Source organism: Protopterus annectens, chromosome 2.part2 (genome assembly GCF_019279795.1).
Source record: "Protopterus annectens isolate FY-2018-M chromosome 2.part2, PAN1.0, whole genome shotgun sequence".
NCBI lineage: Eukaryota > Metazoa > Chordata > Ceratodontiformes > Protopteridae > Protopterus > Protopterus annectens.
In genome coordinates this window covers 411,163,542-411,190,022 of record NC_056730.1, presented here as the reverse complement: position 1 = coordinate 411,190,022, position 26,481 = coordinate 411,163,542, and the positions used below count along the sequence as shown (strand labels likewise).

General features: G+C 41.4%; 1 protein-coding gene across 1 annotated transcript in view; it reads right to left on the bottom strand.

Moving 5' to 3' along the window:
* The window catches only part of LOC122795947 (transcription factor TFIIIB component B'' homolog), a 586,977-nt gene that overhangs the window by 101,833 nt on the left and 458,663 nt on the right, over positions 1 to 26,481 (bottom strand). Inside the window, exon 9 of the mRNA XM_044064430.1 lies at positions 16,592 to 16,873. Coding sequence (XP_043920365.1) covers positions 16,592 to 16,873 — 282 coding nt within the window. The remainder of the gene's footprint in view (positions 1 to 16,591; positions 16,874 to 26,481) is intronic.

The following is a 26,481-nucleotide window of genomic DNA, read 5'->3' as shown; positions in this document are numbered from 1 at the left end:
CTCCCTTGGGACCTGGAGTGAAACTGAATCAGCAGAGGCAGAGCATTTTTTAAGATGTATTTATGCAAGTTCAGCACTCTGTAAAATCTGTCTGCTTTTCAAGGGGTTGGAGGTGGAGAATCTGGATTCAAGGAAGTATCCATAAAAACATCCTCTATCACCTCCAATACAGCAGGAATAGCCAAATGTTTGTGTTCCAGAGGGTCAAGGAACTCCCCAACCCTCTTTTTTTTGATTGTGCTTATTCCTGTGGCTCCCACTGGAAATGTTCTTTCATGGGATGGAGTGTTTCCCCAAAAGTGATGTGTTCAGGAGGTGAAGCTGAAGGCAGATTCTCTTCAGAATCTGAATCTTCAAAACAAGCAAGGAAGGGTCCCCTCCTCAAAGACAAACTAAACTCCTCCTGGTCACAATCCTCACCTGAATCAGGAGGTTCAGAGAAAACTTCAAAGCTAGGATCACCCTTCCTTTTTCCTGGGGAAGACTCCAAAGGGGGATGACTAGCTCAAACTAAGGAGATAACATCTTCAGCTAACCTGACCAGGTCTTGCTGATATTCTAGGGAATGGGAGCTGTAGGCCTAAGCATAGGACCTGAGGTAGAGCCTTCTTAAAGTTAACTTTGGCCTAGGGACGACTGCAATCTTGATGCCAGTCTCCTTGTAAGGAAGAAAACCAAAAAAGAGCACTAATGTTGTGAGTCCTCAGATACAGTTTATTGGAATAAAAGTTTAGCACTTTCGTCAACTCAATTGACTTCTTCAGAACAAGAGAATACAAACAAAGTGAATTTAAATAGTAGATGCTTTACAATAATTGGTTCTTTTTCCACCAGTAATAAAGGCTGCAAATTGCCGATTCATGAATATCTAATTCAACTCATAAATATTAAATACATGATGTTAAAAAACACCACTAAAACTTGTTCTGTTATACTACAATAAATTCAAAAATGTATAAAGTTCAATCTGAATTTATAAAATTGTAATATGTACAAACACCAGACAAAACCTTATTAAATGTTGAAAAACAAATATACAGATGTGTGTATATATATATATATATATATATATATATATATATATATATATATATATATATATATATATAAAATAGAAACTATCAAACTTGCTCTGCCTTCTCTTTTAGAATTGGCAGAATGGTCAAGTGCTCATTTAAACCTGGGGGGAAATCAGCAGCTAACCTTAGCTGCCACAATAATTCTTTAAGACATTTTGCCAATCTCCCCCCTGGCTTCAACATAAACAAGATCAAGAATAGCAAACTTAAAACCACAAAAGTCAGCACACAACATACTATGTTTGTATAAAGCATTGGTTTACTTTTTGTTTTTTAGGTCGTATAAATGTTCATATATCCTAGTTTTAAATAACCTCTTCGTCTTTCCAACATAAAATGAAGTACAAGTGTTACACCTAGCAATGTACACCAGCTAACTGGAAAGACAATTGCCCCTTCTCAAAAATACAGTACTTTTGTTTTGATTGTCAATATTGATGGAGGTATCCTGCAAAATATATGAACAGTAGGAACCATCTGCCACAAGGTCTACTCACACCCAGTTTCATCTGTGCACCTTGACTATTGGTACCTCTCTCTATCTCTAGGACTGACTTTAGGTTAGGACCTATTTTGGTACAAAAAAATAGGCTTGTCACCCACCACCTGGAACACTTCACTATTAGTTTTAAAAATATTCCAGTTTCTACACAATATTCCCTTTACTTGAGGATACAATGGACTGTATTGAACACATGCTTGCTGAAAATCAATTTTATTTTCATTATCAATACTTGCCATCATATTGTTAATCTGATTAAGTCCCTTTCCCAACAATGGTGTATATTTTTTGCCCCATTCATCCAAGACTCCTATAAGAATACGGTCAATAAACTCACCAGGGTACCCCCTTCTCAAGGAACATGTCCTTCAAAAAATGCAAATTCCTGGATTACATCACTTTTTAAGGATGTCACCCTTGCAACCCTGATGGCCTGACCTTTGATCATACTTTTCTTATGAAATGTGGGATGGTGACTATCAACATATAAGTAACAAAAGGTGTTTTTACGATAAATTCTAGAAATAAATTTATCTTGGCCCTTTAATATTCTTGGTATCCAAGTAAGTAATTTCTTGTTCATGAAAATCAAAAGTGAATTTTAAAAAATTAGTAGTCGCATTTAAATATTGAATGAATAATGGTATGGTTTCAGAAGTTCCTTTCCATAAAATAAAAATATCCAAAAACCTACTATAAAATAATAAAATGGAAAAAAACTCACTTTGAAAAACATTCCTCCTCTTTCCCAACCCAACAAAACCAAGTTTGCATACAAAGGGGCACAGGCAGCTCCCATCGCAACACCCTTTAATTGCTGGAAATATTTCCCCTCAAAATATACATAGTTGTTTTCCAAGATAAGACTCATTAGTTCACATATTAAACTAATTTCATCAGCAGGTAAGGAGGAACAAGTAAAGAGTACTTCTTCAAAGAAGCTTAAACCTTCCTGTTTAGGAATACAGGAAAATAGATCCTGAACATCTATAGTAAGGAAAATACAATTGGGACACCACAATTCACTTTTTAATTGACCAAGAAAATCCCAGGAGTCCTTTACTAGGTGTGGAGACTGTTCTGCAATATGCTTTAATTTCTTATCTACATATACAGCCAGGTTGTGTGTTTTAGGGACTGCAACTGCTACCATCGGCCTAAAAGGTGTTTTTTCAACATTCTTATGCACCTTAGGTATACCAAAAAAGACAGGAATTTTAGGATGTATATTCAGAAGAAAATCATAATCTGCCTTTGAAATCCTTTGGCCCAAAAGATATTCATACAGAAAACTATCCACCCTTTGATAAAAAATATGTATTTCATTCTTAGAACATGGAGAATAATTTTCAGCACTGAACAGGATATCCTGATAGTATTTGTATAATCCTCAGAATTATATAATTCCTCCACCCTTATCAGGTGTCATAATACGTATACTCCTGTCCTCTCTTAGATCTTTTAACAAACTTTTTTTCTTTTTTATTTAAATTGGAGAATATTCTTCTTTTCTCTCCCTACATCTTATAAATATCTTCCTTAACAGTTTTTTCAAAGGCAGTTATTAGTGGATGGAAGGGGGGATTAAAGATGCTACTTTTCCTAAAAATGTTATTGGAATTTGTGGAATTACCATCCTTATCTGAAAACATTTTTAAATTCAGTTTTCTCAAATACAATTGTATATCCGCCATTGTTTCTGCTATATCTGGTATCTTAGTAGGGACAAATTTAAATCCCTTTGAAAATAGGGAGAAAAATTCTTCAGTAATAATCGTATCAGTGTAATTATATATGTGGAACCGATTCAATGTATATCGAATATTATTAATTTGCTTCATTGAGACTGGTGCATCTACCACCTGGGAAAACCTTTGTGTTGTTGCGCTGCTTTGCTATAAGTTTGATAGGTCTCTTGTTTCCGGCTGGCTATTCTTTCTGAGCGTCTTGCTAGTGGAAAATCCTGGTAGTCCACTAAATTACCCTTCCTCAATAAAATTTTCATCTTCACACATCTATTCAAAATTTACATTATCAATATTACCCTCTTCTTGTGGTGTACAAGGTAAATGAACATCCTCACCTTCATAACTAAAAACCAGTTTATCAATGGGGTACACCTTACATTGCTTATACTGTCTAAAATCTCTATCAAGCTTTTTCACTTTTTTATTAAATATATTATTACATTTCTTATCAACTCTACTAATAATTTTATAATAAAAATTCTCATATTGAGTAAACAATAAATCACTAAAAATCATTTCATTCAAATAATCCTTGTAAGGAAGAACCGATGCAGGCTGACATCTCAAAGGAACATAGGAACATAGCTGGTAAAAAAAAAAAGCTCATTGGAAGCTGAGGTCAGCTGAGCAGCTCTGGATCCCACCAACAAACTGAAAGCCATAGCCTGAGCAAAAGTTGAGGGATGCAATGGCATATTGGACTCAGTACAAGTCTCAGAAGCCTGCGTCACCACCTCAGTCGCAGAAGGGGGCTGCGAAAGTACCTTGCCTTCCTCAGTGATTAGCCTTGGGGGACTGGCAGAAGGTGAACTGTTGTCATCAGAAGCCCTAAACCTGGGTCTTTTTTTCCTTGTCCTAATTACTCTTAGGGAGCTACCCTTAAGACGACCAGGAGATGACATCAGAAAGTACAGTTGTGTACCTACCACACTGTTGCAGTCATTACTCTAGGGTTATCCTGCTGGCAGGCTACCTGCAGTCGGCCAGAATTCCAAAGTCTAGGTCCAGCGTCAGTTGCTGTCGCCTATTCCCTGACGTCAGTGTGCCAGAGGTATAAAAGATGCAGCAGATGCCATTTTCTTCAGTTTTTCTTGCCCCAGATGTCAGGTGCCCCCAAAATGGTAGGCTAAAAAAATATGCCAAAAATTATGCATGTAGTAAAATAAACATTTCCTTCATCTACAAGCAAATACACCACATGGGTTGTATAAGACAGAGAAGTATAGGTAAGTTCCAGCAAAGAAAAGGGGGATGGTGGGTGGGTAACCTTGACTGCAACAGTGAACACACTTAAATATCTACACTTATGGTAGGTACACAACTGTACTATGTTCATAGTGTTTCACTGTTGCAGTCATTGCTCTTGGGTTGAATCCCAAAGTTGAGGTTGGGTGGCTGGGCCTAAAATAGGATTAGGAGAGGCTATAAGGCCTGCAGAACTGGAGTGGCGAAGCCTGCTCTGGATTAGAGTAGAGAGGTAAATGGTAGTGCTTTGTAAAAGTGCGCACTGAACTCCACGTTGCAAGCCCTAAAATGTCTTTGGTCGGTACACCTCTGAGAAAGGCTGCTGAAGTGGCTGCTGCCCTGGTAGAATGAGGCCTAATGCCCTTGGGCACTGATTTGCCATGTTGTGAGTAGCAGAAACGAATGCAGTGGACTATCCATTTTGAAATAGTCTGTTTTGAGATAGGCTTTCCTTGAGACCCTGCAGCATATACCATTAAAAGTTGCTCAGTTTTTCTGAAAGCTTTAGTTCTGTCCAAGTAGAAGCGTAGTTGTCTGTGTATGTCCAAAGAATGCAGAAGTCTCTCCCCCTTATTCTGTGAGTTTGAATAAAAGGTAGTTAAATGAATGGTTTGGTTAAGGGCCACACTGGACACTACCCTTAAGCATAAATGTTGGGTTCATCCTTAGAGAAACCCTGTTTGGATGGAAAATGATGAAAGGTTCCACAGCCATCAGTGCCTGTATCTCTGAAACTCATCTTGCAGAGGTTAATGCTAAGAGCAGAGCTGTTTTCCAAGATACAAACTTTACATCAACTGTACTGGCTCACTCAAAAGGCGGCAGTGTGACTTTTTTCAAGACATAATTGAGGACCCATGCAGGTATTGGGGCTCTCCTTGGAGGTCTTATGTTTTGCCCCCTCTGAGGTACTGCCTTAGCAATGGATGGGAAAAAATAGGAGGTTCCGTATTGTAATGAGGTGAAATGGCAGAGGCATGAATTTTAATTGATGAAAAGGAAAGGCCTTTTCCAACATCTCAGTTAGGTAATGTAAAATCTGAAGAATATTTGGTACAGATGTGTCAATTCCTTGGTGCCTGGTTCCAAGCACAAATCTTTTCCATTTTTCTGCACAAGATTTTCTGGTACTGGGCCTCCCAGCCTCCAAACTAACATCCATCACTGCTTTAGAGAGAGTTGTGTTTTGAACGGTTACATTATCAGTCATGCTGCCAGATTTAGGGTCCTGAGTTGGCTGTGCAGAATCTGATTGTTTCGCTGGGACAGTAAGTGAGGAATTAGAGGCAATGTCCATGCTGGGCCTTGAGACAAACCTTTTAGGATTGGGTACCAGTGCTGGCGTGGCCAGTCTGGGGCAATCAGAATCATTCTAGGCTTCTCTTGTCTGACCTTTAAGAGCACCTTGGGGAGGAGGCAGAGGAGGAAAGGCATATACTGTTAGGCTTTTCCAGCTGAATGACAGAGCATCCACTTTCCACGCTTGCTTGTGATAAGTCCTTGTGCAGAATTTCTGTAGTTGGCAATTGTGAGGGGAGGCAAACAGATTTATGTCTGGGCATCCCCATTCCTTTGTTATCATGCTGAAGACTTGTAGATCCAGTTTCCACTTGTGGGGATATGTGAGGTTTCTGCTTAGTTCGTCTGCCAGAGTATTGTTCTTTCCTGGCAAGAATTGTGCTTGCAGGTGTACTTGATAAGTCAATGCTGTGTCCCACAAAGTCATGGCTTGTCTGCAGAGGGTGTAGGTATGTGTGCCTCCCTGCTTGATTATGTACCACATGACTGTAGTATTTTCCGTCCTTATCAGTAGTTGTCCTGGATGGAGTATATCCTTGAAAGCTGTCAGGGCATTCTGAACAGCTAGCATCTCTTTTTGATTGATATGTAGATGCATTTGGCTTGTGAACCATGTGCCCTGAATACATTTTTCTGCCATGTGTACTCCCCAGGCATAATCTGATGCATCTGTTGTTATTGACTGCCTGGCTGTGGGTAGAGTGAATGGCTGTCCCTTGTTGAGGTGACAGGCATGTGCAACCCATCGAAACTCCTGTTGCAGGCAAGGAATGAGGATAATTAATGCTTCCAAGCTTTGACAATGTTGAGCCCAGACACTTTTTAGGTACCACTGAAGTTTCCTCATATGCAGTCTGGCATATGGAATTAGCAGAATGCAGGATGCCATGAAGCCCAAACCCTGCAGAATTTTTCTTGCAGATAACTGGGTCTTTTGTTGCCAACATTTTGAAGTAAGAAGTTAGTTGCCTTTGTTTGTCTGGCGTGAGATAAGTCATGTGCACAGTTGTATTTAAGCTTGCACCCAGGAATATTATCTCTTGAGAGGGTACTAGTTTTGATTTCTTTTCGCTTACTGTGTACCCTAGGCAAATTAATAATCTTTTTACGAACGCCAGATGCTTTAGTAGAGTGTCCTTGTTCTCTGCTTGTATAAGGCAGTCATCCAAGTAAGGATATATTTGAATTCCTCTGTCTGCAAAATGCAATTACTGGTGCCAGGCATTTTGTGAAGACCCTGGTTGCAGTAAATAAGCCAAAGGGCAGTGCAGATAATTGGTAGTGCATTGAGCCAGCTATGAATTTGAGGTATCTTCTGCAAGATTGTCTGATTGGGATATGCAGGTATGCCTCTTTTAGGTCCAAAGTTACAAGCCAAGCCTTCTTGCCCAGCATGGGCAGAAGGTGCTGCAGAAATAACATTTTGAAATTTGGAACGTCCAGAAACGTGTTTAGAATGGACAGGTCCAGTACTGGTCTCCAGGCTTTGTCCTTTCTGGATACCAAGAAAAGTCTCGAGTAAAATCCTTGTCCCTGCTCTTGCTGTGGTACTTGCTGAATGGCCCTCATGTTCATAAGGGACGAAACCTGTTTTTGTGCCTCTGCCCATTGATTGTGTACCAGGTTTGGCATACCTTTTGCCTTTGGCAGGGTGTGAAAGTGGAACCTGTAGCCCTGGGACAATATATTCAATACCCATTTGTCCTGGGTGATCATGTGCCAATTTTGAGAGAAAAGTGCTAGTTTTCCCCCTAAGGGGGCTGCAAGAAGATAAGTGCTTGGTGCTGGTGGAGGCAAGTCATTGGGACTGTTTTCTGTATGGCTGTGCTTTGTCTTCTCCACTTTTGGAGGTAGAAGCGCCCCACTGTTTAGGCCTGTATGAGCCCTGGGGCTGGGATCTGCCTCTGGGACGTCTGATTCTGCCTCTTTGTGGCCTGTCTGACACTGGAAAGGACCAATTCTTTGTAGGCCAGTTCCTGCTAAATCTTGGCAGCTGAACCTGTAAGAAATCCTTTACTGTTTGCATAGATTTTGCTTTGTCCTCCATTTCCTTCAAAACCTCCTCTGCTTTAACACCAAATAAAGTATCATGCTGTAATGGAGCATCTAATAATTTTGCTTTAACATGATCAGGCAGATTTTGTTCCTTTAACCAAGCATGCCTCCTAATGACAGAACCCGTAACTGCGGCCCTGCAGGAGGTCTCCAGAGAATCAAAACCACATTGCAATGTATGCTTTCCCACTTGTTCAGTTGCATGCAATAAATCCTGCATTTCCTTATTTTCTGCACAATCATAATTAGCCAACATTTTCTGTTTTAACAGTGACATTAAGTATTGCTGATATTTAATCATATGAAATTGACAAGTTAAAGCCCTCACAGCCAAAGTAGCAGAAGTGTAAACCTTTTTCCCCCATCTGTCTAGTGCCCTTGAATCCCTGTCAGAAGGGATAGGGTTTTTTGCAGTAGTGGCCTTAACCCCCTTGGGACGCTGAGAAATAGTTTCTGGGTCAGCAGCTGGGTTTTTAAAAAGAAATTGATGTGAATCTGGAACCCTGTAGCATCTGTCTGGTTTAACAGGAGCTGGAGGTAAGGAGTCTGGAGAAAGGCTGGACTCTGAAAATACATCATCTACAATGTCTAGCACAGGGGGGAGAGCAAGAGGCCTGTGCTGAGGAAGTAAAAGAAAATCTCTAAGCCTTTTCTTTAATTCTGAGTAATCCTGGCTCTCCCAGTGGAAGTGCTCCCTCATGGTATGCAGGGTTTCCCCAAAAGAATAATCCTCAGGAGAAGAGGCTGAAGGAATGAATTCTTCAGCATCAGAATCCTCATAAGGAGGAAGAGAGTATTCCTGTACAGAAGAGGAGTCAGAGGAAATGGAAACCTGATCTGAAGAGTCATAGTCTGTCTCTTGCCTAGGCCTCTTGTCAGGAGGGTGATGGGAACCCCTGATCAAGGTAATAAGGTCTTCGACCATTTTGAGCATCTGTTTCTTAGGCATGGAGGTCTGTCCTGGAGAATGCTGTACTTGCTTCTTTGTCTTTAAAGCTGCTGTAGTCTTTGCTTTTGAAGCTGAAGTAGGCTTTACATATAGCTGTGTAGGTCTGAAAACACCCTCAGAAGCCAATGCCTGCTCAGCGGCTCCGGACCCATCTGAGGGAATGATTTCAGTGTGTCCAATACCTTGAGTATCCAGAGGCCTAAGCTGGCTCCACATGGGAGTCGTCAGCGACCTGTGGGTCTGAGGTAGCGGGCGTCAGGGGCTGCAAAAGCGCCTCACTGAGAACCAGCGAACTGGTGACTGGCTTAGCGGAAGCCTCGCCGGTTTTGGATCTCGGATGCCTGTCCTCCTCTTTTTCCTTGCGTTTTTTAGAAACTCCGGTCGTCGGCTATTCCAATGGCATTATGTAATTGAATTTTAGGCCAAAGTAATAAGCAAAATCAAACAGACACTTAGTGCGTTGGTTTTATCTAACACAAAACTGACAGCTAGCAACGTTATGATCAGGGCCTAGGCAAGGAATACAGTAAGAATGAAAATCCTTATGAGGTATTTGCTTCCCACAAGAAATACAATTGTTAACTTTTTCTGACATTGGTCTGGAGCAAGAGAAAAGTTTCCCCAATGGGGTACTTAGCTTTAATGAAGACTTCAGATCTGAAATTCGTCTGTGAAAATCTAAGGAGTCGGCCGACTGGCACTTACGAACTGCTTTTGCTTCGGGCACCGCGCGGCAAGAAAGACTGAAAAAAATTGTGTCGGCTGCATCTTTTATACCCCTGGCATACTGATGTCAGGGAAGAGGCGACAGCAACCGACGCCGGACCTAGACACTGGAATTCTGGCAGACTGCGGGTAGCCTGCCAGCAGGATAACCCTAGAGTAATGACTGCAACAGTGAAACACAATGAACATCATGAGGGGTAGATGGCAAACTAAGATGACTAGTTAAAATTTCAGCCCTATGCCAGACAGTCCCAGAATTGAAACGGGTGAAGAAAATGGCAACTAGGGGTGTAGTCATCCGGGCCTATGCTGGTGACACACAACACATGAAAGTCTCAATGTGGGATTTGATTATCTCAGCAGAGACAATTGTTAACCTTGTCTGACATGGGTTAAAGCAAGGAGTTCCCCAATGGGGTACTTAACTTTAGATGACTTCTCTCTGGTGAAGACCGACCGATGTGCTGAAACACTGCTTCAGGCTCCGATGGCACAAGACTGATGTCCTGGTGTTGGTCGGATCCTTTTATACCCAAGCATACTGGCGTCAGGGTAAGACATCCACCAGCCTTAGAGGAGAGAGATTTTTATTCTGGTAGTTGGGCCATCCAAGGGCTTCCACAGCAGGAAATCCCACAAGTCAGGACTGCAATAGTGAAAGACAAAGAACATCTAAGTAAGGAAAGAGCTAAGGACTCGTCAGAATTACTCACATCAGCTAAGACATTACCTAGTTTGGAATAAGGAAAAGCACATATCTAGTCATATGTTTCTAATAGCTGATGGCTCTAAAAACTTAAGTAGCAGAAGTGCACACTTTTTTGCCATACCCAAACATGGCTCTGCTATCTTTATCAGTACACAAGACCTTAGGGAAAAGCAAGAAGTCTAGTGAGGTTGTCGGTTGAAAATGAAACAGGGATTTGAGGAAGGATTCTTATAGAGTCTGAATCTCAGGAACCTTATAGAAACCTGATTTATAGGAGGATGAGACTCAGTAACCTAAGAAGATGACATAAAGGTATCCAAACAAGGCTTCAACAACAGAAGGAAATGCAGAAGGTCAAGGGATATCCAACTGAAGTAAATCATAACACAATTTCTACACACAAGACATTTGAGAGCTTTCCCACTTAATATTTTGCATTTTAAAGATAGTACCCCCAAAGTAAAGTTCTGAATCTGAAACAAACTAAAGACACTTTGCCAGAATTTACATTTTCTTAGCCAAGATAATCCCCACTCCGTTTTAGGGGGATGGAAGAAAGAAATTCTACAGAAGGGACTGAAACCATGAGAAGTGTACAGAGCCATAACGGCTTTAAAAAGCCCTCAAGTAAAATCTTTCCATTCCTTTTTGGGGTCCTTAGCAACTGGAGAAATGGCTCTAGTTTTCCAATTCTTTTTAACAGGGATGCCCACCTTTACAAACCCTGGAGGATCTGAGCCCTGATGTACCTCTGTTGAAGTAACCAAGATTTCTCCCAAAGAAGAATTTGCTGAATCCTACCAGGCCATCCCAAAATCACCTTCCTAGGTCCCCCTTCTCGACCTCAATGAATATCGGCTCTTCCCCAGTCGACATGTGAACAGCCTGCCCCATACTGGCATCTGGTGGCACTGCAACAACAGAAACAGATGTTTGAATAGGATACGGTACATTCCCTCCTCATCGGACACAGCACTGATGCTCAACAGGGGCTGAACTGCAGAAGTCAACAGTTTAAATTTTGACTTCTTTAAGGGAGGCTGGATATCCTGGTGTGAAGATTTCAAGGACATGGACCCTTCACAGCAAGACGTTTAAAGTGCTAATTCTTAAGGAAGACCAAAAAAGAGGAGAGAAAGATGTGCAAAGTATTAGGGACAAATCCCTGACAAATACAACACTCCCTGTGATTCTGTTCCATATCTAAGGAAAAAAGGCACTTACTGTGATGTCCTTATAGTGAATCTGCCTGTCACAATCAAATTTCACTTTTCCTGATGATAAAATTACCTATAATATAACAATGCTAAAAAATAGGAAGAGTCCACAATGTTGTGCTTATTTGCCCTAAGACTCAGTGAACAGCACTTAGATGAATGACCTACAGACCAAAAACAAAATACTGCATTCAGACTGGCAATAATTAAGTTTTTAGGGTTTTGTGCTTGCACAGCACATATGTTTCTCATGCTTTTGGACATAAGATATGCATCTGATGCACAGCTCATGGAAGGGCTACGGTTTTGGTATGCTGCCTGGATGTAAAGCTACTCAAGGCAGGATATCTGAACAGAAATTAATACTACAACACTAATTACGTAAGGACATCTAGTTCTGGACAGAAGACTGGGGGATAAGAAGCTTTACCTACTGCCTGCAAGTTTAACAATGACAAAGAGCCTGACTGGGATAATATCCTTAGCTTGGATACATGGGTCCTGCACGTCAACAAGGCGACCATCTCAGGTCTGGTGGCATGGAGGAGAGACTTCTCAGACCTCTACTTATGACAAGTGATGTCTTCACACAAACAAGAGGCAGCCATCCTTTCCCTTGGTGATAACAAAATAGGTGTCAGAAGCAGTTGTCCTCAAGGAGAGACAGACCATATTTGTAAGAGCTTCAGATGTTCCATGCCTGCAGTCTAATGTGGCTTTTGGGGCATATAATGAACATTAGACATTAAAGATACCAGCAATACAGTATTAGTAAATGCAATACAACTAGGGTCATAAGCATCAGAAAGAAAACCATCCTGTACAGTTGCATGGAGCTTGTACCCACATACTAAGAAAGGCAATTTTTGCAAGCTTGCAGAAAATTAAGTTTCGCAGATCATCCTCTTGCCCTCAAGTACATATTAACATCCTGCCCTCAAACAATCTGCTGCTCCATCATCTGTGGATTGCACTACACTGCCAGACACACCGGCTTGGATTCAACAATCAAATTTCTACACTTTAAAGATTTCACCATAACAATGCGTAAGATACAGGTGACAAACAATCACAGACTATTATATCTCATGAAAACAGACACTAATACCACAAAAACACTGAGTTAAAGTCCCCTCAACGTAACCCACTTGCAGGAAATACTAAAGTTCCAAGCTTCCACAGGCATTCTGCAAGCGTAGTGCAATGTGAAGATGTAAACTGCTTCTTGAACTAAATATTGTAGCATATTCTTCCATCTGTAAATATGTATTTTTATTTCTTATGTGATCTTATGTATGTGGACTGTGCCTGCAATTGGTCCACTGAGATCAGTAGATTACCCCAGTTAACAAATATAAATACAAATTTTGTTACCACATTACTACTGTGCAGTTTTCCCTAAAAAGCTTCCTATGTTCTCTAAAACAGACTTATCCTAGAAGTGAGCTACCCAGCTGGAGTCCAAGATGGATATTCATTAAAACAGAAAATACCAAGTGAGGTCAGTGTGAAGGATTTCCAGAGCATCAACTTGTCCAACCACCAGCTCAGTTCCTTTCTCAAAGTCTTGGGTGTGGGGTAAAGGGAATCAACACATCTGCCACATATTAAAACAAATTAATGAAAATTCACGTACAGTTTTATACTTGAAACTACATAGAAATTAGATGATCAGAAATGTATTCTACAGAAAAGCCCTTGCTGACATTGGCTGGGCAGGCATCCTCTATTAATACACAAAAACCTATGAAATAGAAGAATCAGTGTCTTAAGTCAAAACCCACTGCTAGGTTTAAATAATTTCTTAAGTGGCAGTAAACCATGACAAATTGAAGTCACAGAAAATTATGAAAACTGTTCAACAGTAACTTCAAATGGGAGATCATAAATGGCAACATATGTTCCGTGTGTGTGAATCTCCCCTACCAAAGGAACATGTTGGGGAAAAAATGGAATAAATGTGAACACTGCTATAAAAACTTGCAACAACGATGGCTCCTGACAATACCAAAAAATACTTATTCAAAACAGAAACTGACCAGTACAACAATCAGTCATGCAAAGCACTTAAAGACTAAACACAAGTTCTATTACAGTAGCTAATCATCACCCTTATTTATATCAAATACTTACAGTAAATACCAAGATTTCAATGAAACTATTATCCAACAGGTTATCCAAAATATTACTAAAACTGATGAATCCCGATCAGTTCGGATTTACTGAAGTTAGACTTCTGACATTATAAAAATGACACTTATAACAAAACAAGTAGAAAATTAAAAGCAGCAGCTATTGGAGCCTAAATGCTGAAAAAGCCTTCAACCAGGTTGGCTGAGTCTACTTGCAGCAGGTATTCAGGAAAAGTAGATTCCTGCAATTACTTTTAAACTTAATCATCTCGGAAACATGCAGGGACCTCACAACAACAATTAAACTGAGGGGGTGGTTTATTTTGGGAATTCTGCTAAAAAGTGATATTCACAAACACTGCCAGTCCCCCCTTTTACTTTCTGCTATTTATTCAGAACCCCTTGCCCAAGAATTACAAGCATTCTAATTACAGAGCTATAACTGGTACAGCAGTCAGGTAAAAATAGCCATATTTGTAGACGATATTTTGCTTTATTTAACACAGCCAGAAAGTGACTTACAGTAACTATTCCAAATCTTAAGGAATTGCAAGTTAATTTCCAGTTAAAGCCAAGGTTCTGAATGTATTTAAAACCTGACAGGTAATTTGTTACTCAAGAATTAAATTACCAACCATCCATTTTTCTGTTACAGGAATACCCCATAACTGTGGAGACAAAAAAATTAAATACTTGGGGAATCTTGTGTAAAAAAAAAAAGTACTTTAACAGAATCAGCGTTAGAGACACTAAGACATATTAAATAAAACAGACAAACTCATGCAATGCAAGCTAAGAGTCATGGGCCTAGACAATGTTTCTAAAATGCTTGTCTTGCTTACTTACTGTGGCCAGGCATTTTTAGAAACGGCAAATTAAACAGTGGGTGGTGGAAGTCAAGAAAATTCTGGAATTGTTCTAGCAATGGACAAAACAGCATCATTGATGTAAAGGGGAGGAATATCAGCTCCAGGTTTACTATCGGGCTGGACAAGTGCAGTGGCTATATTTAATTAAATATGAAATCTATAATGCAAACTGGAAATAAATGGTTAATCAACGGGAGAAATGAGAAGAGGATACTGAACTTAATTTCTGGGTCTCAAAGCACCCACAAAAAACAGACCTAGCAGCAAAAATCTGGATGACAGACAAGCGCTTTCTTGTTAAAGATTTCACATCTTCTAAGTCACAAATTATTCCCATAGGCTTACATCAATCCACTGCACAAAAATAGGATAGTAAAAGAATGCTAAAGAATAAGAACACACATTTTTTGTACTGGTAACTACCACAAAAAGACGAACTACTAACTTATGATGAAGCTAGAAAGGTTTTAGCTTAAGGGTATGTTAAAGAAATAGAAAGGCAGAAAAAACAGTTATGGAAGTCCCTGAGCTATTACCAATTATTAATTGGTTGCCAATCATATTAGGACAGTAAAAAAAGGATAAGTAAATATATAAAACCCCCTTCTTTATAGCTCAGGCTTACCTGGAAAAGAAAAGCAGAACAGAATCAGAAGTAAACTTGGGATCAGTAATCTCCTTTGAGGAACTGACATCTACTGCTGTAGCATTCAAAGCATACCCACTAAAGTAAGAAAATTTAGTGTTCTTGCATGGCAATGCCTGCATAAATATTTTTATACCTCTGGTAGAAAAAAAAATCATGCTTCCCAACAGCTACAGATGGGATTTTGGATATGTAGGGCATGTGAGAGAGGGGATAAGATTCCGTATATCTGTGCGATACCCATAATTAAAACATTTTTAACAAGTTCTCCAACACACACTTAAAATGTTTGCTAGACATATACAGCTAACAAAAAGAACATTCCTATGAAGTTACTCCTGACAATTAGATATGCCTATGCATAACAAGGCTTTAATAAGTCTACTGCTACTTTTAGCTGGCAAAATTGATCACTAGAATGTGGACAGCTGGGGAGCTCTATGTGGGAGAGGATTCAGTGTTAGATGACTTGTGGCAGAAGGTTAGAGGGAAATCTAGACAAATTCAATAGCAAATGGTCACCCTGGTCCCAACTTACAGAAATTAGAACTACAAATCTAGACAAAGCTGAAACAGAACTTCCTACATATTCCTATTTATTCGAGAATCGTTTGTGTAATCCTTTCTGGAACGTGAAGGAAAGCTGTTGTAAACAAAATCTGAGCAAATGGAACGTTTAAAAGGGAATGTATTTTACACTGTGGACTGCATTTCCTAACACACATCAATTAAGAATGTTCTTATTGAATGCTTTAATACTGGTGCATTGCTGAAACTGTTTTGTCAGGTTTTGAACTTTTAAAAATATTTAGCATTTTAACAGGGTATACAATCTTCTGATATTCTTTTAACAACTTTTAAGTATACTACAAAGATTCTAAAGTCAAGCTAGTCAGGATGTTTCCTGACAGCCTGAGGATGGCTTCAGCAAACAATCTGTAAAAATGCACCTGGTTTGTTTACCATACCTGTGCAGCTCAGCGGCTGCACATCATTTTATATCACTGAAATATAACTTTTTGCCAAATGGGGTGGCCACCGAGATGTTTAAAAACATCCAGTTACTATCAAGACAGCACACAGAAACATCAGCAGCCATTAAAAAAACACACTAGGGAGCTACTGTCTGGACTTGTACACTGAACATCCAAAACTTAGAGTTGGGCTATGCTCTAGCACTCCTGCACCATACCATGCAACAAACTCATGCAAACTCAGCTATCTTATTACTGAAGATCTACATCTACAGCTGGAAATGAATGCCTCCAGGCAGGTATTTCTACAGTCATACTGGGAATGACATAATACACCATCAATGCCCCGCAGCTAGCAATACTAGGTTTGGCTTCCTACACACACCCGAATCAAAGAAAGGAAACCGTTCATTCACATCCTACTTTCTTAATCTGGCTTACCTTTATGCTTAGATTCAGAAGGCGCATTGTCACCTGCTGTACTGTTTTCCGCTACCTGTTTAATTTTTTTGTCTTCCTGCTTCTTTTTCTTCTCTCCCAGTTTTCTTTTCTTGGGGATTGAAGGCACACTTGTAGAACCATGACAAGTTTCTGGATCCAGCACATTCAAGGACATTTCATTTTCTTTTTCTGCAGTTGCCAAATCAGCTTCACCTTCTTTCCTTTCAACAGTTTCATGGGTCTTAGTATCACTGCTTGATTTTTTCTTTATAGTGTTTTTACCTATTGCATAACATGCAACAATTAGGAAAGCAGTGCAAAAGCAAAATGATCAGCACTTCCCTTTTACCAAAAGTCCTAAACCCACACTCAAAATCTGCAGTCTTACAACACCAAGTTATACTAATTTGTGTTATTTGGTTTGCTTATGTTACATGTTGTTATTCATCCTTAAACTATGGTCATTTAAGTTACAGTACACCACCAAATTCTGCCATTATAACAAATGTCTAATATTAAGGATGACACATTACGTATTACAGCATATATGGCAACATTTTCTTAGCATCTTATCTGCATCTGTGAAGACGCTGGTATATACATCATCATCCACGGGCAATTCTAATTTCTTTCAGTTACTTTTCTGAATATGTCTCCTAAATGTCAATGTCAGCTTTATCATCAGTCACTAAAGTAGCAACTCCTGACTAGTTGAGTAGACATGGCCAACAATCTCAATAATTTTAAGTTTAAGCTGATCCCACACAAAAAAGCATAATCCTGCAGATTCGCTCCTAAATATATCGCATACCTGTAACACTTCACTCAGAAGCCTTTGTAGTACTTCTAAACTTAACAAAGAGCTGTAAGCAATAAAGCAGGCACACTAGGTTGTAGAAAAGCTGGTCTGCAGACAAAGTAGGCTTACCATTAGAACTGCCCTGACAAAGGACGTTTTCACCACTAAATCTTGATATCAATCATGCAGATTCTACGTAAATATCATAAAAACTAATGTTACAGTAAAAACTGCTAGTGGTTAATTTCTGCTCTGAAGTGTCCTTTAGGTGCTCCTTTAACAGTCTGCCATATTTTTTCAAGGTATGAGCTAATGCAGTTACACTGAAGACACCCTCTCCTTACGAAAAGCTGGGTAGGACTCAGAAGTGATCAGAATGCAGTTCCGAAATGAGAATTTTTTTGTCAGAAATTAAGGAAGGCCATTCCACAGGGGAAAAACACTATTTAAAAAGCTGACTTAAAAAGAAGCATTAAATTTCATTACTGTAACATTAATATAATGGTTTACCATCACATTGTCGAGGTGCATATCTGTGATGGCAGATGTGAGAAAGGATGTTTTCAATGGTTCATATTAGCAAACCAAAAGATGCCAAAGAGACAAAACAGTGAATGTCAGTGTGCATTCACACTTTTGAGAGTTTGTCATTCTGAGTGGAGATCGGGACATGTACCCATTCCTTCACTGTAGTGCAACCTTGGAGTTGGTATATATAACTGGAGGGGGTGTGGGGTGGGGCGCAAAGGCGCTTGGCCCCCTGCAAAACGTGTTTTGAATGGCATCAGACATTGAGATAAGTTCAAAAAAAATGTCAACAGTTCGAAATGTTGATTTATTTATTTGTTCCTGTGACCGTTCGCTAATGTAAATTTCAACAACGTTTTTCGAGTTACTCAATACTCGCACAAAACATTTCTGAAATCGGGATGGTGAACCTAATAACACTGAGGTGCCTTGAGGACGAAATGTCTTTAACCAACAGTTAAAGTCAGAAAGTTAACATCCAGGTCTGAAGATCAGGTACTCCTATACTGACACTTGGAGGGGGCTTAAAAGATGAACTTTAATGAAAGAATAACTTACGGCATTTAGTGAAAAGGTCATGAAAATAATACAAAATTATATGTAGTGAGGACAGAGCCAGGGGATCAGTGCTTAAGACAACACTGCTACTGTTGGCCAGTCTTAATGTAGAGAAAGCATTCAATGGAGTCATCTGGGATTTTAAGAGTAAGGCAATAGTAGCATAATAGGGTTAACAAGGAAGATAATATGAAGCGTCGGAAGCAAGAATTAAGGTGAAAGGGTTCCTTTCTAACAAGCTGTGTTTGAGCAGAGGAACCAGGCAGGGATGTCCTCTCATCACTGTCAACTTCGCTCATTATTTAGAGATGTTGGGGAAAAAAAATAAAGAAATAAAGGACTCAAATTCAGGGATATAACATGTACAGTACCTGAAAAAAGTTAAACTTATTTGCACATGATACTTTGTACTTATAGGTTTATTGGTGTTTACTAAGCTAACAACCACAAGGGCCTTTTTAAGTGTAGCCATGTGTCCTAAATCTCTGACAAATTCTGGTACCCTTGATAAGTGTAAGCAGGGGCATGGGAGGTGAAACATTTACGAGCAGGAGCCTGGGAGATGAACCATTTACAGGCTGCCTGTCTCCATTATAGACATAGGTTCCAAACCAGGGATGAATTTCCTGTTCTCCAACCAATTGTCCAAGTTACACATGAATTGAGTTAGGGAGGAACTCTGCTTCACATGGATGGGGAGCCTGCTACACAGAAGGGGTAGTCTCTGGAATACATATCTGTCTCTTCAACAGGTCCTATTTATATCACAGGCAAGGTTTAAGTCTTTAGAATGGGTAATTCTGGTGGTGTTTGATTTGCAGAAATGCAGGTGGTCAATCAGAGTGGGGTATGAAAATGCCACGTATGCCAGGCATAGATCTCCACTCAGCCTGTATGTGACAGAATACAGGAATAGGGCCCCAAGGAGGTCTGCATAGGAGATATTACCTACACCCATTTTTTTTTATTTTTTTTTATTTTACTGATGAACCTCTGTAGACATTCCAGTTGTTGGATATGTCTAATTAGGTACATACCAAATGGTGCACTGTACTCAATGAAAAGTCTGATGAATGCTGAATTACAGTGGGACAATGACTTCCTTGGACCTAGATGCCATACAAAAGTAGTTATGTTCTTACCATAATGTTCCATCTGTGTTGTCCAACTTCAGTCCATTAACATGTGGGATACAGTTCCAATGCTCAGAACTGACCGTCCAACCTTCTTTCAGCTCGAGACTCCTGACTTGAGCACATCCTACCTACCCCCCATACTGCCCGCTCCCCCACTCCCACCGTAGATCAGATAGAGTTTGCCAACAAGAACATAGTAGTTATTAAGCCATTAACTATACTACAGCAACATGCAAATCAAATGTACATACATATGTCAGACAAGAAAACAACATCAAGAACTCAAGCAAAGGAATGAAGATTTCTTGCAACTTATTACCAGGCTTTCTGAAAAACTTTGGATGGGGAAAGTTGATGGAAAGAAGTTGAACACAGATGGAACGTTATGGTAAGAATATATCTTTATTTGATGTCGTCCACCTCATTCCATTAACCTGTGGGACAGAGTCCCCAGCTACTATAATACAGGGTGGCCATTAAGGAAAGATATTCCGGAGTACAGCAGAACCAAAGGCACTCCTGCTCCTGGATATGACATCCAGTTTGTACTGCATAACAAAACTATGGGATTTGACCAAGTAGCAGCAGAACAAATGTCCTCAAAAGAAACCCTAGCCAAAAGGTCTGAGACGTGGCCATGGACCTTGTAGTGTGTGCTCTTACTGGACAGAGTAAAGGAATAATCTTGAAAAAATAAATACATGTAATACAGTCTTTCAACCATCTAACCAATGTAACTTTGGTCACAGCTTTACCTTTCTTGGCATTTGAAAAAGCAACAAACAGCTGATCACACTTCCTGAAGGATTTGGTTGTGCGGATGTAATAACGAAGCTGCCTATAAAATACAAGCATATGTAAAGTATACTCTCCTTTATTCTGATACTGAAGAAAAGATACTGGAAGACTGACTGACTTATGCTAATCTCTTTAGCCATCTTGGGTAAGAAAAAAATGATTAGTATGTAGAGAGACACTTGTCTTTACGAAAAACTAAATATGGAAACTTCGCAGAGACTGGAGCTCAGACATTCTCCTGGCCGAGTTAACTGCCAGTAGGAAAAACATTTTCCAGGAGAGGAATTTCAAATCCACAGTGGCAGAGGGTTCGAACGGAAGATGGACTACGGCTTGCAGAATCATAGTAAGATGTCAGGGAGGCATAGCGTCTTTAATTGGTGGCCGGAGCAGAAAAGTGACCTTAAGAAAGTCCTTACATAATTTTGAAGAGGGAAGAGACAATGAGTCAAAGCTGAAGTGAAAGTTGGAAATGGCAACAAGTTGAACTTTGACAGTAGAATAGTTAGTGCCATCGTTGAAAAGGGAAGACAGAAAGTCTAACACTACTGAAACCGGGACTGTAAAAGGATCTACTTGCTGCTGTTCAGACCAAAAAGAGAACCTTTTCCACTTACTCTTGTAAATTTTTTTGGGTGGAGGCTCTACGGGATGTAATCAAGATTTCTCGAACTGGGGAAGACAGCCTGGGAAATCTAGCCATCATCAGAAGTGGAAAAACCATGTGGTCAATTTCAGGTCCTGAATGTTGGGGATATGGATGCCCAGAGAGATGAGAGAAGAGATGGACTTGGATTCAACTTCATCGAAGGGCAAACCAGATGAGACCAAAGAAAGGTGAACGGGGCTTTCAAGGCCAGAAGGAAGCAATGAGGATCACCTTGCTTCACAACATGAGAAGACTTCTGTAGGAACTTGGAAATCAATGGAAGACGTGGGGAAGACATAGGGTAGACCGGAGGGCCAGGCATGAACAAGAGCGTCCCTGGGGGACTGTATCTGAGGAAGGATCAAGGCAAACTATTTGTTGCATTTGTTGCTGAGAGGGGACGCAAAGAGGTCGCAGCAAGGAAAACCCTATTTCTAGAAGATCACATCTGCCATGGACTGCTTCAGAGGCCATTCGTGAAGCATCAGTAACACTCAACTGAGTCTATCAGCTAAAATGCTGGACTCGCCCCATAATGTGCATTTCTACCAGAAAGCGGCTGGAATAAATCATCCACTGCCAGACTCTCATAGCTTCTCGACATAGGGGATAAGACCTGGTTCCTGCCTGTTTGTTGATGTATCAACCACTGACATGTTGTACATTTGACTGTAATAGTCCCCTGAGGAAGAAAGCTGTCTAGGTCCTGCAACACTAGGAGAACTGCTCTCTTTTCGAGAGCGCTGATATGCAACTTGGTCTCCCAGGGCGTCCATGTGCCTTAGACTGTCCAGCTCAGACAATGCTCCCCCTACCCGAACTGGGAGGTGTCCGTGGTCAACGTGGCGATTGGGGAGGGAAAAATGAATGGGCAACCCTGAGTGACCACCGAGAAATGGAGTCACCAAAGAAGAGTTCTTGCACACACAAGACAGGCTGATGGGAAGGTTCAAAGTATTCCTGAGAACAGAACACTAACTGCCAAGGTCCACTGAAGAATTTGCATGTGGAAACATGCCACTGGAAGCAGAGTTATGGCTGCTGCCACAGAGACTAATGCTCGGAGAATTTGAGATGCTGGGGGTTTCGAAGCTGTCAAGATCTTGTTGATGTGAAACTTCAGATTTGATAAGCTGTCCAAAGTAAGGTAAGCATAGGACGTCCTTGTATCTAGACGGGCCCCTATGAAGTCTATGGTCTGTACTGGAAACAAAAGTGACTTATGTTAATTGACAGTTATCCTCAGTGCAGAGGCTAAGTTGAGAAAGTAATCCCTGGCCTGGAGGAGAAGATGCCTGGTTAGGGCAGTCAGGAGCCAGTCATCCAGCTATGGAAATATCTGATAACCTTGCAGCTGGAGATGAGCGGCGGCGACGACTAGACATTTGGTGAACACCCTGGGGGCTCTGGGGAGACCAAACACAAGCGCCTAAAACTGGTAGTGATTGGCTCCCACCCGGAAATATAGAAAGGGCCTGGAGCACCTGTCCATTTTGATATTGCAGTATACATCCTTGAGGTCTACAAAGCACATCCAATCGCACATCTTCAAAAGAGGTAAGGATTGATTCGTGAACATTCTGAACTTCGTGTGCTTCACCAATTTGTTCAGGTAGGTCAATCCAAGATAGATTTGTTGGTCCCCTGTCTTTTTGGATACCAAAAAGAATCTAGAGTAAACGTCAAATCTGACTAGATCGGGGAGACTTCTTGGATGACTTTTTTTGCAAAAATGTCCTTATTTCCTGGGCTGCATACCCCCTCTGACTGGATGTAACATCTGGAAGATTAATTCTTTGTTTGGTAATGTCAAAAAAGCAAATGGAGCATCTTCTAGATATGATCCTTAGCACTCACTTGCCATTTGTGATGGCCTCCCAGGCTTCTGGGTGCAAGGAAAAACTTACCCTGACTGCTTCCAGAGGACGGCTGTTGGACAACAGCTCAGGATCGCCGAAAAGGTTTGACCAAGTCAGATTGTCATGACCCTTGATTCTGCGGACCCCCTTGGCTGCGTGTTCATCTTCCATTCTGACTATATCCTCCTCTGCCTCAGGGACAAAAGTCTCCCCAAGTATCCTGGAAATGGTCCTGCGACTTTTGAAACCATGTATTCTTACTTCCATGTTGGTTCCTGGAGAAGGTCTGTTGTGGAGTAGAAAAACTGATCCCAATGGCAGACAGGGTCTTACCATCTTTCTCACTCTGGGTTAAGTATAATGAACCATGGGCCCAAACAAGGTGGAGCCATCAAAATGTGCATTAATAAAGGACGGTTCGAAAGGCTCTGCAAAATCGGACAGCCTCATCCAGGCTTGGCCTCATATGGTGGTGCCATAACCGGCTGTCCTTGAGGTACCCTCCACAGCATGAGAGGTAAGCCACATGGAAGCATTGGCTAGGGAGTATAGGGTTGCCAGCCAAATGGACACATTGGCTAGGGAGTATAGGGTCACCAGCCTAGAAGAGGACGACTCCGGTTTCTCTGTATGCATGGACCCAGGGGCCAAGCCAGAAAGTTCCTTTGTAGCTGGGTAAAATGGGATAAGTAGCTCAACGTCCTGAGTGCAAAGGTTGATGAGGCATAGACTCTTGCCAAATCTGTCCAACACCCAAGCTTCTCTATTTGGGTGGTGGACAGAGGAGCTTTCCTGACCCAAGTCCTCCTTGGTGGCTGCCGCCACAACCAAGGCATCTACCAGAATCCCTTTGGTCCAAAAAGCTTTGTCAGCTGCAGCACTTGGAATTCTGTTTGCACATTTTTAAACTGGTTCCACTGTATCCAGCTCCTTCCAGGCCATCAACAACTCCAGCTGGATGAGTGGGGTCAGCCGGGGGGACACCCAGGTAGTAGACTGGCTGGGCATGAAAACTTCCCACAATGTGTGTGTGGACATGCTCCACTTAAAGAAATCCCTCCGAGCTACATGCTCTAGGGACCTACACCTTGTCACCACAATAAACAGAACATGCTGGAGGGATAGATTCCTGTCCCAGAGACTTCCCATACTCTGGAGCAGACTACCTATGTCAAACAGAACTCCTCATTAGCACTCTTCAAGACAAATCTTGATGATTGGATGGGAGATAGGAAATTCACCCCGGGGATCACTTCTGTGGCTCTGCTCAACAGGGGCACAGGAAAATAATTTTCTTGGGTGGCGAAAGCCAGGGTACATTTTTGGCTAGGCTTATATAGGCCCTAAGGCCAATAGCCTAGTACCTACCTATGAACAATACCGATTCCTCTGAGAAAGGGTTTGGGAAGACCGTCCACCCCATAAGGCGAAGTACTTAAAGAATGTCTCCAAAGGAGACCTCATCAGGTGGTGGTTTGGAAGACTCTTCACCTTCCTAAAAATCAGTATCCAAGTGAAAGACTCCATAGGGGAATCCACGTTCCAGAGTAAGGCATGGGAGGTTCCGTCGAAGTAGGTGCAGAGGATCTCCTAGGAAGGGAGAGGATCCTTTCCATAACCTCGAATGCAGGACGACTCTGAACCAGCTGGAGCTGTCTGGCCAGAGCAGAAGCCAATGGAACAGACACCTCTTGGAGGGAAAGGTTCTCCTGCTCCAAGGAGGGGGGGACTTGGAGCTGAGAAGTCAAAGGCCGAAGCCCCAAGGGGAAGAAACGGCACTAAAAAATTTGGAATCGAAGTCAACCGACCGAAACTACGGCTCCAAAACGCACTCGGAACCGAAGCAGCCAGAGCCAAGCAAGTGAGGGAGAATGTTGGAGATGAAGAAAGAGATCTCTATAGACTCTGACACCCTGGCACAAGGACCTAACCCACCAGACAACTCCAAAACCACAGGTCGGATTGGAAAAGGAGCTACCGGTTGGAACGGGGAGAGCCTACAGGGTCCTGAAATGGACGGGGTGGGCAAAAGCCCCATCTGGATCTGTGTCGCGAGAAATTGCCTCATGAGCTTACTCACATCCTTAGATGACAAGATTTGGGAAGACCTAGACGAAGAGGAGGAAGGAGGTCTGAGGGATCTAAAAGAGCAAAAGCCGATGCCAAGAGATCACCACTTGGCCCCGTAGCAAACGGGCCGGAGGAGAGGTCAAAGTTAAGGAGCTCAGTGCTGAATGAGTCGGTTCTGATAATTTAGTTTTCGTCCAGGACGGTTCCAAGGAATACTGTGCGGAACATAGTTGTAGGAATCCCTGGAATCTTTGGGCTTCTTTGATGGGGGGGGGGGGGTTGAGCCCCTGATGTGGAAGGCATCCCAGAGGTGCAGGTAGAAGAAAGCAACCGTTTTAAGATAAAAGTTGACTTCTCCTATCTGCCGTAGCCTAGAAGTGGAAAGCCCTGCAAATATCACAGGGGGCACCCAAGTGGAGAAGCCCCAAACAGTACACCCACTCACCACAGGCATCAGATAAGGGGATCTTCCACCCATAGGAAGTGCATTCTTTGATGCCTAATGGCTTCAGATCAGCCACGAAGAGAGGGAAACGAAAGTCAGAAAGAAAATAAATTTTTTTTTTTGGACTTTATGGATAGAAACCCAAGAAGCAAGATAGGAAAGAAAAAAAGCCAAAGGAGACAGGTAGGAAAGAAAACTAGAAACATTTACAAAAAAAAAATGGAGAAGCTCAGGACAAGGAACTTGATGTTAACTCAAGGTGCTGCAAATGAGATCTGAGGTGCTGTGGGGGAGTGGGGCATTGTGGGAAGGTAGGAGGAACTCAAGTCTGGAGTCTCAAGCTGAAAGAAAGCAGCCAAGCATTGGAACTGTAACCCACAGGTTGTGGGAATGAAGTGGACAACATCAGATCTTTGTTTATGAGTTGCACAATACAGAATGACTTCCTCATGACTGCAGACACATGGTGGTCAAAGGTTAGATTACTATCCATGTATGTACCCAAGTCCCTGACTACTGGGTCAGCTCTTAGGGGAGGTTCTGTCAATATGACAGTCACCAAGGGTAGATGCCTTCCCAAAGTATATTATGCATTTCTTTGCATTTCGTTTTAATGCATGGCTCTGACACCAATTGTTTGCCTGTGTCAGCCCTCCCTGGATAACATGTGTGTCAGTGGGCAATTCAGTGACAGCTCCTAATATGCAGTCATCTGCAAATTTATTCAGCCAGAGGCCACTGACATTGGCTATAATTTCAGAGAAGTAAATGCCAAAAAGCAGCAGTCCCAAGATTAATCCCTGAGGGAATCTGCTCGTGAATGGCCTCTTTGTAGAGGTGCACTCCTTAATTCTAACTTCCTGATTCCGGTCTGTGAGCCAGCTTGCTATCGGGTGACATAATGGTTTCTACCTAAACTATTACATTTTTTAATGTCTGAATGAGGTATTGTGTCAAATGCTTTGGACAGGTCAAGATCAGCAGTATGAAATATTTTTCCCTCATCCATTGCTTTGGTGACCTTTTCAATGAAGTCCACCAGGCTGAG